The sequence below is a fragment of the Calliphora vicina genome, chromosome 4 (genome assembly GCF_958450345.1).
Source record: "Calliphora vicina chromosome 4, idCalVici1.1, whole genome shotgun sequence".
Classification (NCBI taxonomy): Eukaryota; Metazoa; Arthropoda; class Insecta; order Diptera; family Calliphoridae; genus Calliphora; species Calliphora vicina.
In genome coordinates, this window is record NC_088783.1 from 2,289,441 (window position 1) to 2,304,724 (window position 15,284).

At 30.1% G+C, this 15,284-nt stretch overlaps 1 protein-coding gene across 2 annotated transcripts in view; it reads right to left on the bottom strand.

Annotated features, from left to right (window-relative positions):
• Positions 1-214: 214 nt before the first annotated feature.
• LOC135957638 (galactose mutarotase) overlaps positions 215-15,284 on the bottom strand; it is a 37,766-nt gene continuing 22,696 nt past the window's right edge. Inside the window, exons 4-7 of one of the 2 annotated variants that reach the window (XM_065508423.1) lie at positions 13,603-13,847; positions 13,389-13,491; positions 1,326-1,415; positions 215-540 (exon numbers count right to left, since the gene is read on the bottom strand). In XM_065508423.1, the coding sequence (XP_065364495.1) occupies positions 442-540; positions 1,326-1,415; positions 13,389-13,491; positions 13,603-13,847 (537 nt within the window). In that variant the 3' untranslated portion in view covers positions 215-441. The remainder of the gene's footprint in view (positions 541-1,325; positions 1,416-13,388; positions 13,492-13,602; positions 13,848-15,284) is intronic. The other variant, XM_065508424.1, reaches the window with a different exon arrangement.

Below are 15,284 nucleotides of genomic sequence, written 5' to 3' on the forward strand. Positions count from 1 at the left end.
AATAGTTGGATTTGCTTTGGAATTTAATTACTTAATTAAATTCGAGCTATTTTAGATGCTTCGGCAAATGATCGCTTCTTTGTAACAAATTAAACGCATATTTGTATTTTCTGTAAACGTTAAGATAATTTTTGCGTGGGTATATTTAATTTCGTTGTGTTTCAATAAAATATTAATAATAATAATAACAATAACGTAATAAAAATAAATTGGATTTAATTTTGAGATTGTGTGTTTTATTGTATTGTGCGTAAAAGTACGAAGAGAACAACATAAATTAAGCAATAATAAATTTCATCATTAGGGTTAAATCTATTTTGACATGTCACCCGTGCCATTTGCACGCATTTTTGCTGGTGTTTGTATTGTTTCTATTGCTGCTCCTTTGTTTGTTTATTTTGTGATTTTGTCTTCTTTTCGTTTGTTTTGTTTATTCGTCTCTCAGTGTTTGCAGCCACCATTGCGACATGTGCCAAATTTGTAAATCACTTCGTGGTTATAACATTCACCCGGATTTAAAATGATCGATGGGAAATTGGGCTGAAATGGGACATAGAAAAAAATTGATTAAATTAAATTTTCAATATTTATATAAAAAATAATAAAAGGAGCAACGAAATCCTTATATTTCTAAAAACATTTCAGCTATAGATTAAGTCGTTGTTGTATCTGTTTGGTATTCAAATACTTTGTTTAGTAGAAAGTTGGAAAACGAAGAAAAAAAAAAAATAAAAATATTTAAACGATGTCATTTTGAGGAGAAGGTGGAGTCGAGTGCTGGCTCTATCTTTATATGCATATTAACATGTGTGTGTGTGTGCTTGTATGTGCTGCTTAAGGATATCAACAGCAAACAATTACAGGATTTACACCCTGTCAGACAATAAGTCAGTGTTTGACAGCTAAAATAGACTTTAGCACCTCAGCATTGTTGCTGCTGCTGCTATGGTTATTGTTGTTGTTGTTGTAACCCATGCATAGTTAACAAAATTGAGCTTAAAAGTCTATGGAAGTGGAAAAGGACAGCAGAAGGACAATAAACAGATATCACTGTCTATTTGTGGGGCAAACAGGCTGAAGTGCAAGTTCTTGTTTTTCTACTACTTATGTCTTCTTCCTCATCTTTGTTTTTGTCCTTTTTTTGTTTTGTTTTACTCTACTCTATCATTTCTATTGTTGACTTTATGCAAGATACTCTACTCATTTGGTTAAACGGTCTCCTTCTTATGTTGCTCCATATTGTTGTTGTTGTTGCTGCTGTTGTTTGTGTTTTTGCTGGTGCTTCTGCTCCTTGTGGACAATGGACAATGATATTGAAAACTTACATGATTGACAGCATCGGGATACTTTTGTGTCTCCAAACAAAAGGCACCTTGTTTAACATACTGAGAATGACTTTTGCCTTGTAGGGGTGTCTGAAAAACAAATCGAATATAAATAAACATATTACCGATTATTTTTCGTATTGTAAGCTTAGATAGAGAACAAAGAAATTATAGAGTATGTACATTTACATGCAAGTTTCTAAATACACATCGCTCATTTGCTACAAGATAGTCATAACTCAACATTGGTAATTTTTGAACTTAATATTTATTACATTTTCAAGATTGAATTCTTTTAGACAAATTATTTTCGGTCTGTCAGAAAAATAACTTAAAACACACAAATCTATTTTATTTAAAAGCATTTCTTGTAATGTAAAATAAATCAAATGAAATTTATTTAACAAGTAAGAGTGCTATGTTCGGCTGTGCCTAATCTTAAATAACTTTACCAAAGCACACTTTATGATAAATATTGAATACCTCAATCATTTATGAGCAGATTTTATATAGCAACCGATTTATTAATTAAGGGCTGAGATCGAAAAAACCTTAACACACGTTTTTCCTTAAAACTTTTAACACATGTATTATTTGATTTTTGTTTTGATCAAGTTACCTTTGTAAAGCATGTCAGTTATTATGTTTAATGTCAATTGTTAATCTGATTAAAATGAGTGACCAGGAAAAAGTGCATAATAAAATTATTAAATATTTTCAACAAAACCCAACTTGCTCCTACAAAAAGTTGACCAAACAATCAAAGGTCTGCCGTCAAACTGATTCCAATGATATTAAACAGTATCGGTAGAACTTGTCCGTTGATAGAAAATCAGGTTCGTTTAGATGGAATGGTCCACATGATGCTTCTAAAGCCAATAAATAGAAAGCATTTTCAAAAGACATTCGGTAGGGAAGCAGTCCGGTTAGCTCAGTAATCGGACTATTTGGTATGAAATGGTAAAGCCAATGCAGGTTTAAAACATACAAGGCTGAATTTTTGAGGCCAAACACAGAGCACGGAAATTGAAGTAAAATTTTATAGTAAATAAAACTGGATGACGAAAAATTTTCGCAGCTTTCCGGTCAATATTTATACCCTACACCACCATAGTGGGGAGGGTATTATAACTTCATGGCGATCGGTCCATAATTGGTCCCATATAAGGCCTATTTCCGAAAATCACTCAAAAATATAAATTATTGAAATTTTAAAAGAAAAATGTTTTTGCTCTTTTACTTAGTGTTGGGTATTATATGATCGGGCTAGACCGACCATACTTTCTTACTTGTTTTAAGTTGCTGATGCTCGGGGGAATGTTGTAGAAAAGTTTGGGATTTTCCCAAAAAGTTCTTGGTATGGCAAGAAGCCAAACATTTGTTACAAAGGGCTCTATAAATACCGAAATTTACATCTAGGAATATTTACAAAAGAGAATGCTTCCATTCATAAGACTTCCTAATTGAAACAAGGTCTTGAGTGGTAAAAGAACAATAATGTGGTATTTGTACCAAGAGAGGCAAATCCTCCAAACTGCCTGGTGCTAAGGACAATGGAGAGATATTGGTTTCTTCTTAAAAGAGAATTGAAGAGCACAAAAAGGAGTCCAAAATTGTGGTAGATTTTAAGAGTTTGTTCGAACAAAGTGACAGAAAGTTCAATAAAAACCTTAAAGGAAGGGTTTCCGAAAAAGATTCATAAATTCATCACCATTGATTAGAACTATAAAAATTATATTTTTTGTAAATTGTAATAATAATTTCAATCAAATAAAATATAATCAAAACTGTAGGTTTAGTGGTTACTTTTTTATTAACATTTATGTATGTTAAGATTTTTTCCATCACAATTTGTAAATTATTGTTTACAAACTACTCGATTGTTTGCGTTTGTAAGAAATTTGCAACCATCCATGATATCAACATGTAATGAATTTGCTCTCATTATTTTGCAATGTATTGGATAGTGCTTCTTTGTTGGAAATTCAGTTCAAGTTTCTGAGAAATTTTCAATGCCACATTAAACCCTTTTTTTATTGTATTTCCTTTTAGTTGGTATAGTTTTGTTCATAATTCAAATAAAAACAAATTAAGAAACAAACTACAACTACTGCTACTATCTCTCTTTCTCTCTCGCCTCCGTTTTGTTCATTGTATAATTACATATTTATTTTTATTATTATAATAATTTTTATGTTTGTATTGCTGTTGTAGTTTGTTGTTTGTTTTAGCGAGTGTTAAAACAAAACATAGGGCAATTTTAAGTAATTACAATTTGTGAAAATTTCTCTTTCTTCTATTCTGCTCTGTGTGAACGTGAACGTGAGCGTGAATGTGTTTGGTTGTTTTGTTTTGTTTGAACGGCTGTTGGTTGGTTGGCTGGATGCTCTGCACACAAGCCTTAAACTTTTTATGGCATTTCACTGCCATGGTGGATACAACATACACAATTGTTTATAATGTTTATTATAGTTGTTGTTTGTTTGTTTGTTTTTGTGCTTAATATTATTCTGTTGTTATTATTGTTGTTTTGTGTTTTTTGTAAAGGCATTGTTACCCATGTTTTTCTTTTTATCATTTTCAATTCCTTTAAGGCATAAACTTTTGTTTTTTTCTCTTCAACAAATACAAACGTATTACTTGGAAAAGCATGCTCAAGTAAATACACACACACAAACAATTGCATGTACGCACTCACATATGCACAAACACAAATATACAGTCATGCAATGGGACACACATTCGGGCTCACACACACTGCCAGGTTGTGTACATAAGAACAAGCTGCAGTGAAAAGTGGAATTTGCACAAAGAAATTGTATTGAAATATTTTCGAACATCATCAACAGCTACAGCGGCAGCAACAATAACAATAACAACAACAACATGTACAGGAACATTAACAACAAAAGTAGCGACAATGACAATTGCAAAAAAAAAAACATTTGAAACAACAAGTTGTTTTATTTTGTTTTGCGTTTTGTCGCTTTTGTTGCTACATGTTGCACTGCAATCGCTGATGTCACAGCCATTTGAGAAATAAAACATGCATTTTATACATCTACGTGAGCTGTATGCACCATGACCTCCCTGTGCACGCCAGCAATAAAAAATGAAATATGAAAGACAGTAAAACAAAGTAAAGTAAAGAACGGGGCCAAGACAACACAAACAGCCAGACAATTTCACTTATTGGCTTTTTATTTTACCATCGTAGTAAATGCAATTGTAGCTTGTTGGAATTGGTCAAAATCTTGTTTATTTAAAAAGATGTTCATATGTATGCATGTTGTGCATTAGGTTGGCTCCGTTTTCTAGGTATGAAAACTGATTTAGCTTGATCAGATGATATGTAACTGTTTTTTTTCTTATGTAAATTTAAATAAGATGTGCGAAATAATTAAATAATGGCATTGATTAAGAGCCAAAATCAATTCAAACATTATTTGGCTTAGACAAGTATTGTTTAATATTCCCTTGCAAGATTCTTCAATAATATTTGAATACAAAGTATTGTATTGTTTTTATCACAAAAATATGATAACTAACAAAATAATAATAATAATATTTAAAAAACAGACTTAAAAAGCTTAATAAATTTAAAAACTTTAAGATTTTATAAAATTCTGCTTTATTCTTTCCCGTTTAGAAAGTAACATTTTCAAATATTATGACTTATCGTGTTTTTGCACTAAATAAACTCTTCAGTTGTAAAAAAAACACCGAGGAATTCGATTACTTGTGGCAGAGATTCATAACATTCGTACAGTCCATATTGGATTTACTTGTATGTTTGTATATTTGTGTGTGTAAATGGCATTGTATGAATGTCTATGTAGTATTTTTCTTCGTCTTTAAATTAAAAATAAAATTTCATATTGTTGCTTGTTTACTTGTCTCATCTTTATACACAAACAAATGTACGACTCAGCAGACACACATGTGCTTTAGGGAGGCCCTTATTTTTAAAGTTGTTATCAGTCATCGAGAATCAAATTTGTGACCAAAAACTAAATTCCTCGAAATCCTCTAATTTATGGTTTTTCTTTTCTGGCATAAATGATGCATTTTTCTGTCCTTACCCTTCTTTGTGTTCTTGTCTGAAAAAAAATTAGTTTGGTCGTGTTCTTTTCTAATAATGTTACCCTAAAACCCTGAATATATGCTACATGCATGTTTCACCCTCACCCTCTGGTGCATTTCTAACGCACCACTTTTTATGTAAGTAAAAAGTATAGTTTTATAATATTTCGAAGCTACATAAAAGAATATTGCATAAATGGTAATGATTTTTGTTCTATTGTGATCGTTAAAAATGCAACAAATTATAAGGGTATGGGTAACATTTAATAAATGGTACAAAATATATAGGCAACATTTTGTGTCAGAAAAGAAAACACCATTAAAATCTGTTCCCACGGTATCTACATAATAGGTACAAGAGTTAAAATTTGCATTTATAATACTCAACATTTTTACAAGTTTTTTAACAATATTATGGTCACTGTAATTATTTATATGATTGCGGTAACCATAATGTAGTAATGTTACGATTCGCAAGCACCACAGAAAAAACAAAAAACCTTCAAACTTTTTGTCGAGATGATTTGAATAGAAGAAAACACTAAAATGTTACTATGTGAAGGTATTTAGAGCTTATTACAATATTGCAAGGACAAAACTAATAGTTTAAACTGATTATATTTAAGTTTTTAATTTAATTAGTATGATTTAGGCTAAGATGGTGGCGAACACTAAGCTCCCATTTAGCATGTAATATGAATTTAATTTGACTCTGATTGGTTTTTTGCTATTATCACCTTTTTTATTGAAACCGAATTTGAATACATATTTACAGAATATATATGGCTTTACTATAAGTGAAAAATCTGTCACGTACGGTATGTCACGTACGATACTAAATTTTATTTATTATAAAATTATCCAAATATTGTTTTTATTTAAACATGACGGATTGTAAAGGAAAAATATTTGGTTAATTGAATTAAATTTAAAATAAAACATAACGCCTCTCACGATTCGCAAATTTTCGCATATACATGTACCTCATAATTACTTCCCTTTTAAGTCACGTATAGGGTTTTTAATTTCCCGACCTTTTTTGATTCCCGGGAATCGGGAAATTTTTTTCTACATTCCCGGGTACCCGGCTATTCCCGAAATATATAATGATACTGTAAATGTAGGAATATTATAGCCAAATTTCATATAAAAACTTAGTGTTATAATTATTAAATATCAGAGCTTCGAATTAATTAATAAAATTTGAGCTTAATTCACTAAAATCTTAATTCGTAATTAAAAAATATCAGCCTTTCATTCCATAAATCCATTCCTAATATTTAATTTTTCATTCATTTCAAAGACTTTGTTTAAACTGAATTAATTTTAAAGTTAATTCATAACAGAATTTATTCAAACTTTGAATAATTAAATTTTTGTTAAATCAAATCATTTACAAAATTACTTGAAAAAAATTGTCTTAAACCTTTTTGTACTAGATTTTAATTGAAGAAAAATTTAGTCATTTAATAAATTTTTGAAGCTATTTTGTAATGGATTTGAAGAAGAAACTTAAAGAAATTAGAATGATTCAATAACAAATAAATTCTATAAATAATGAATTATTTTTTTAAATTTTCATACTAAAAACTCCAAATAAATAAGCAAAAAACTGTAAAAAACTTTCCACTGTTTTTTGGTGAAAAAAACAGAGTTCTAACTTGTTTTCTATGTATTTTCGTCAGTTTTTAATTCCCGGGATTCCCGACTAAAAATCCCGGGAATCGGGTAGTGAAAAATTGGCTAAATTCCCGGGAAATTCGTACCGGGAATCCCCCGAATAAAAACCCTAGTCACGTACGATATACCCTTATTTCGCTCGATATTTTGGACAACAATGTTTCGAAAGTTCGTATCATTTTTTTTTTTTTTAAATAAAGTAACCTCTGAATGGAACATAAAGACCAAATTATTTTTCAGATACTCTTATTTTTGCAAACAATTACACTCTGTAGGTGTACAAATGTCACGTACGATGACATGGAATTGCCCATTTTTCATATTTTTATAAATCATATTGTGACAAACATTTTTATGATGGGATTTACCATATTATGTTGTTACCATTTTATGGTTACCAGAATCATATACATATAATTACTGAAAAATTTTGAAAAAAGTTTTTTTTTAAATTTCGTTTAACGTTTAACGTTTGGAAATATGCATGAAATTTTATTCGCGATGTTCGAAAATGTTTATATTTTATATTTAAATATCTATGGGTCAAAAAAATACAAAAATTATTTTTTTAATTGGATTTTTTCTAAACATTTAATTTGTTATACAATTTATAAACATTATACAATTTTGCTAAAATTTAATTTTTTATCTTGGGAGCATTGAACATCGATAAAGTGCAAAATAATGGTCATCCTAATACGCACATTAGTACGGCCCAATTTGTATATAAACGAATATAATAAATCTTACTTTATAAAAAATAATTTTTACATGGTTTTTAATTTCTCTTTAAATACAATATAAATAATATATTATGATTGCCTCTATATTTGTCTATATTTGTTTAAAGTTCTTTAGAAAATTAATTTATGAAATCAAATATTTTGTACATCGAATGTCCTTGAAAGAACTGGCATATTGAATAAAAAATTTTATATTTTTTCAAACAAATAAGAGCAAATTTAGACGACGATGAAACAATTATCTAGTTCTCCAAGAACTAAATGCCAGAAAAAACATTTTTGGCGCCATCCTAACGCTGCTGTATGTCAGACAGACAAACATACATTCAACCCAACAATGCACTCGCTACTGTCCCTGTCGTATGAGTGATTTTTATTGCAATTGGTTTTAATAAAAAATCAAATTGTAAAATGCTCATACGTTATGTTGGGCACGTGAGTTTTTATTATTATTGTATGTATGCATGTATGTATGTGTTTATATATGAGAGTGTGTGCGTGTGTATGTGTGTGTGCATTTCTGTTTATGATGACATTTTTCATATTCGTTTGTGTTTGTGTTTGTATTCGTATTTGCGTTGATGTTCTGTAGCTGCTATTGTTATTTTGCTGTACAATTCTGTTGTGTTTCTTCCTTTGTTTGCATTTTTTGTTGTGTGCGTAGTCAGCATAAATAACTTATGAATAATTTAATTTTTTGGTACAACATTCACAACATTCATGTGGATGTTTTCTCTCTCTTTATTTTATTATTTTGTGATTTGCTTCTTAAAATAAAATCATTAATGCGATTTTGGTTTTACACACATGTAGCATTCATTCATTCATTCATCTAACTAACCACAATAGATTTTCTTCCATAGTGGATTTTTTAAAATTTCCACAACAAATAAGTTGACTTAGCTATTGTTTAAATATCTAGTTTAAAAGAGAGTGTGTTGGTTAGAAAATATTAAAACTATGTAATTTAAAAATTGAAATTATATGTCATACAATTTGTTTAAATATTCAAGTTTATCAATATATTTTTATGTATGTTGGCAGGAAAATTATTTAACCAATCAACTTCTATTAAACATTTATTTCGCAATCAGTCCCATTATTTGTTATTGACGAATATCACTACAATAGCTATTAAATGTTTCCAAGGGATTGAAATTTAAATTAATCCTGCAATATCTGAAATATGGTTAATTGCATCAACTTAATCGTAGGAAATTAAAATTTTGTATAACAATTCACACTGCCTTGATTTAAGTGATCTTTGTTAAAAAGATGAGTGCAAAAAATCGATTATGAAATTACTGCTCACCATTATATATAAAAAAACGAAGATTAATTCCTTTTTAAAATGTTTCTTTTGTTAGATTTCTTTATACCCGAGCATCCATTTAAGTATGTTTACAGAAGCAGACACATACCAATACATTGTATTTACATTAGGGTAATAACCAAAATATTGGCTAAGCAAATACCAAAATATTTGGGACAAAATCCTCAAAAAATTCAAATAGTGCTCCAACCATGGATTAATACACAAAGAACGGATAACTCTCCTGTCAAAGCCCAGATTTAGTTGTCAAAAACATAAGTGGTGATAATATATTAGTAAACAAATTATGTAAAAACATAAGCAACATTCTATTTTCTGCTCTATGTGTATTGATGAAAAGTTTTGTCATGAAATTATTGGATCTTCACTTTATCTGTTACTGTATAGTAGATCTGATGTAACGTGTGCTGATAATATGCTAACGCAATTTTCTAAAGTCCCACGCAAACATCTTTATTCAGCATAGCATATATACATGTGGTATCGCTTCCTGGGAATCAAAGAAACAAAAGGACTTAACGAAGAAACATATTTAGGGTACATTTTGAATTAGTTTGGCTACTTTGATGATGATATGATGACATTAATTCTCAAAGTGTTCAAAGAATGAATGATTTTGGTGCTCATCATTCTCGTACTATGCATATTAGAGTGCTCCAAGATTGTATGGCCGAAAAATTGTTCTATGTATTGTAGAACCACGTTCTGTAAAATATTAGGACAATAGGATAACGTTAACTGGTGGCTCAACGGCCCTAAAGTTTGGAAATGCATTTACAAGGAGAAAATGTGAAGGCATTTAGAGCTTATTACAATATTGCAAGGGCAAAACTAATAGTTTAAACTGATTATATTTAAGTTTTTAATTTAATTAGTATGATTTAGGCTAAGATGGTGGCGAACACTAAGCTCCCATTTAGCATGTAGTATGAATTGAATTTGACTCTGATTGGTTTTTTGCTATTATCACCTTGTTTATTGAAACCGAATTAATATTTTATATATATTTTTTTTTAGTTTTTGAATGCATTGAAAAATCTGTCAAGTACGGTATGTCACGTACGATATTAAATTTTATTTATTATAAAATTATCCAAATATTGTTTTGTGCCTTACAATCTTAGAGGGGCCGAAAAAAAATTTAAGGTACAAAAAGACTCCCACCCCCTCTAGAATTGTTCTATGTATTGTAGAACCACGTTCTGTAAAATATCAGGACAATAGGATAACGTTAACTGGTGGCGCAACGGCCCTAAAGTTTGGAAATGCATTTACAAGGGGAAAAAGTGCATTTTTTCAGTTTTTGCAAAAGTTTTGCTAGTAAATAACTACTTTTACAATTTAATATAAAAGAATCGAAATGTGGACGTAATTGTCGTTCCTACATTTCTTGTACTTGCCTGAGACAAATTAATGACCTGGCGAATTTTTATTAACTTTTACATTTTTTAACCAATTTTTGTCTTTTGTATCTCATTAGAACGACAATTACGTACACATTTCGAGTCTTTTAAATTAAATTGCACAAAAAATGCACTTTTTGTCATTGTAAATGAATTTCCAAATTTTAGGGCCGTTGTGCCACCAGTTAACGTTATCCTATTGTCCTAATATTTTACAGATCGTGGTTCTACAATACATAGAACAATTCTAGGGGGGGTCGGTCAAAAAAACATTACAAGTATATTACAATTTGTGAAATTTATACAGTGGTGTCCACCAATTTAAGACAAATACTTGAATTTTTTTCATCAACTGAATTTTAGGTGCGATAGAGCCAAAATATACGGGTATGAAATTTATTATTAATGTTTCTAGTTTCTGAAAAATGTTTCGAAAAATCGGTAAAACATATATGGGCAAAGATATGTGGAAATACGTTGACCCACCTCAGCGAACATCGGCTGTTAATAACATGATATGACCGAAACGAATGGAACCAAAAATACGAAATTTGGTCCGAATATTTTATAATAATAAAAATATAATGATATAAATGTAGAAAATATGTTTATTTAAAAAACAATTTTTTGGTCATGTTGTAGAAAAATCTTATGAGTTCGTGGTGAATATGTATGAATTGATGCAGTCGAATAAAACACACTTGTGTGTTAAAACAGTCCTCATTCATACATATTTGTGGAAATATTTGAAAAAATAATTGACAATTACATGGAATTTAGCAAAAAAATTTTGTCTTAATTACCTGGCCACCACTGTATATAAAAATGAGGAAAAAATCGCAAAATGTAATAGAAATTTAAATTTTTTCCCTCCCTTATGGTTCAGCTGGATCCGCTCCTGTCTGTACCTAAACCTAAATACTGGCGCAGATCCACAGAAAATTTAAATCCAACCCCCCCCAAAACCGAACAATTTTTATATAAAAATGGAATAAAAAGGAAATTGTAGAACAAATTTAAATTTTTAACCCCCTCCAAATGGTTAATCTGGATCCGCGCCTGCCTAAACTTGTATTTTGTTGTAATAATTTTGGATTTATAAATACATACATAATGTTGTATACTGTAGAATACTTTGCATTCAACATAATGAATTTAATCAAGTTTTTATTGTTAAATCAGTTTTTTGTAAAACGAAAATTTTATATCACTTCAAATATGCACTTATTGTGTTTATATGGATAAATATGTATATCGCTGTTTCAATTTTAAAAGTTCCCCCGGCTACACGTTCTGAAAAATATTAGGATACTAGAATGACATTAACTGATGCCGCAACGGTTTGGAGATGCATTTACAAAGGGAAAAATGCAATTCCAGAAAAATTACAAAAGTCTACACTCTAAACTTATGTATCTCCGTTTGTTAGATGAACTTTCTTAGCCACAGCAGTATGTGTAAACAAGTTGTGGCCCTAATGAACGTAAATACATACGTTCATGCCATCACTGAACATAATATAAACAACAACACAGCAACAAACAAAATTACTAATTAACCATAAAAGTATTTAAACGCCTCCTTTTTACAACACACTAATAAACCTTGATGTTGGCTGTTGGTTGTAAAAACGCCAGTCAATAACAACAAAAACATTTTAAAAACTTATTAAACCGTGCATAAAAAGCATTTATGCTCTTTTTTTTAAGTAAAATCATGTAGAAGAAGACGAACAGCAATAACAACAAGAAAAACAACAACAACAACAACAACAACAGAAACGAAAAAAGGCACTGAAGTTTTTAATTAAACGATTGAACGAAATTAACAACCGAACGAATGAACAAGCGCAAGCAAAGAATGGCTGGCAGGACAAACGAAAGGACCGACTTAACACCAGAGCGTGCCAAACGGGCAAATGAGTGTAAAAATAAAAACAGAAAACAGCAAAAAGCAAAAAAACATGAATGGATGAATGAAGAAAAAAAAAAAAAAAAAATTTAAATGGGCATCTAAAAATCAAAAGCAAAGCAAATAAAAGAAAATTAGTTGAAAAAGGGGTGTGAGAGAGAGAAAGAGAAAAAAGTTAACGCTATTCAGGCATCATTGGTCAATAAATTGCACTTATTTAAGCTTAACTTTATTTTTTCTATAACTTGGGCTTTCTGCTGAAGGTATTATTGGTGTTGTTGTTGTAGTTGCAGTTGGTTTTCAACAAAGTTTGTTTTATTTAGCCAACTTTATTTTAATTTTTTTTTGTTGTTGCTTCTCATACGAACAAACATTTGCATTAAAACAAACACATACAGTATTTTCTGCCTTAAAGAAAGAAAGAGAGAAATTGCTATGAAAAAATAAGTAACAGAGAGGGAAGATGGTGGTTTTTAATTAATATTATTTGATTGGGGTTTGTGTTTTTTTTTGTGTTGTTTTATACATTCCGACATCATATGAATTTTCAAAAGTTTTTCTTTAGTTTACAAGGGTTTATTGTACAATGCAATGTACTACATGCTCAAATAAATAAATAAATGAATGAATAATAAAAATGAAATAAAATTTACAAAATATACTCTAATACACAGACACATTCTTTAACACACACATACATACTTATTTACACACATAGTTAAATAAACGAATAAATAAATAAAGTTTATAAACGAAAGACTTTATTTTCTATTCATTTAGCACATGTTTTGTAAATAAATATTATATTTAAATTAACATTTAACAAAAATGGCAACAATAACAACAACAACTACGAAAAGGACTAAGAGAAGAAAATGCAAACAAATAGTTAAAATAAAATAAAACATACCTCTCCTTTGGTTGTATCGGGCATATAATTTGCCGTATAAAACTGCACGCCTGGTTGATTACTGGCAATTTCTAACCATCTTCCGGTTTTTGGATGATAAGCTCTATTGAATTTTATTTTATTATTTTATTATTCTGTTTTTCTTCATTAAATTAATTTCACTTTCGTTTCGTTTTGTTTCTGTTCAGTTCTTTTCTGTTCTGTTCATACTTACTTGGCTATTAAGCTGACACTTGTGCCATCAGTGTTTGTTTCCACACAATAGTTGTCATCATAACCATTGGTGGCAGGCAAAAGTTTCTTTATTTGTTCGCCCAAATTTCTCATTGTTCGCAAATCGTACAAAGTGCCTTCGACATTCTTCAAATTACCCGTTGGTATGGACTCTGCATCAGTTTCAGTTATTTTGTCAGCTTTAATCATGATTGTGTGCTCGTAAATTGCTTCCTGGCCGGCATTCTGTAGAATGAGTAAATGACACAAGTTAGATATTTCTTTAAGTAGTAGCCAAAAGATTTTCTTTTTATGTCTATTCTTGCGTACATATTAAGGTTTAGAAAATATGATTTCCTAAAATAAAAGATTTGCCAAACTTGCTGATTATAAATTTATGTATAACTTGGACACATGGCCAATTGAAATGACTAAAATTGGTTTCAAAACTTTTTTTTCAAATTAGAATTTTCTGTTTCAAGACTGAGTTTTGTGAAACTTTCCAAATATTACGATACCTGTTTTTATCTGTTATTGAAAACTTATAAGACCAGTATGACTTAAAAATGCGAAATTTTTTAAAATTTTTAACTTTTGTTTTGAAACATTTGTACAATATAAATTTATTCAAAATATTTGCCATTATTAGCTATGACCTATTCATATCTTTCTGGGAACATATGGTTTCCGAGCCAAAAGAACTGCTCATTTTTTGAGGCCAAGCACGAATTAAGCCAATTTCGGATACTATGTTTTGAAGTGAAGCGCATCCCAGATAGAGCGTTTTGCATCGATCGAAACAAATAGAAGTCGGACGGGGCAAGGTCTGTACTATAAGGTGGGTGAGGCCAAACTTCCCAACCGATTCATTCTAAATAGAATATTACGGTTTCATGTCTGCTGCATACTCTGGACGTTTTTCGACCAATGATCGTTTTAAACGAATCAGTTGCATTCGGTACAGGTTCCCTATGATGGTCTGGTGAGATTTCCGCAGCTCATAATAGATATGACCCTTTTGGTCCTACCAAATATAGAGAATTACCATAGCGCTATGGATATTGATTGGATATTTGACTTGGGTGGCGATTCTGCGGCTTTGCCGCAATTCACATATGATCTCTTATGCTATGTTCACACTTGGGCTTTTAAACGCGTTTAAGCAAAATTTTGATTAAGTTAATCAAAGCCGTTCACATTACATTTGAGATGATTAAGTTGACACTAAAATGATTAAGTTGACAAATAAAAAACAACAAACTAATTTATATTTCTTTAAGGCATTAAATATGGAAATAAATACTTTATTAAAGATATCAGCAGATTATTTTAAACTTTTTAATTATGAAATTGTGAACATTGATGAATTATTTAAGGTTTTTTAAGGGAAAAAAATGTATTTATCGGTATTACACTGAAGGGTGGCCGATGCTACATCATAGTCGGTTTGAGGTATGTTCAGTTGATTCTACGTGATTAATGAAGTGATTAAGATTTAGTCATGCCAATTTGAAGTGATTAACAAATCATTTAAATGTATGTATAATCATCTCGATTTTGAAGTGATTAGAGCTTAAACTCGTTTGAGATGATTAACTCTGCAAATGTGAACATAGTATTACGCTTCGAGTTATAGTAGTGGGTCCATTTATCATCGCAAGTAATGATGCGGTGCAAAAATTA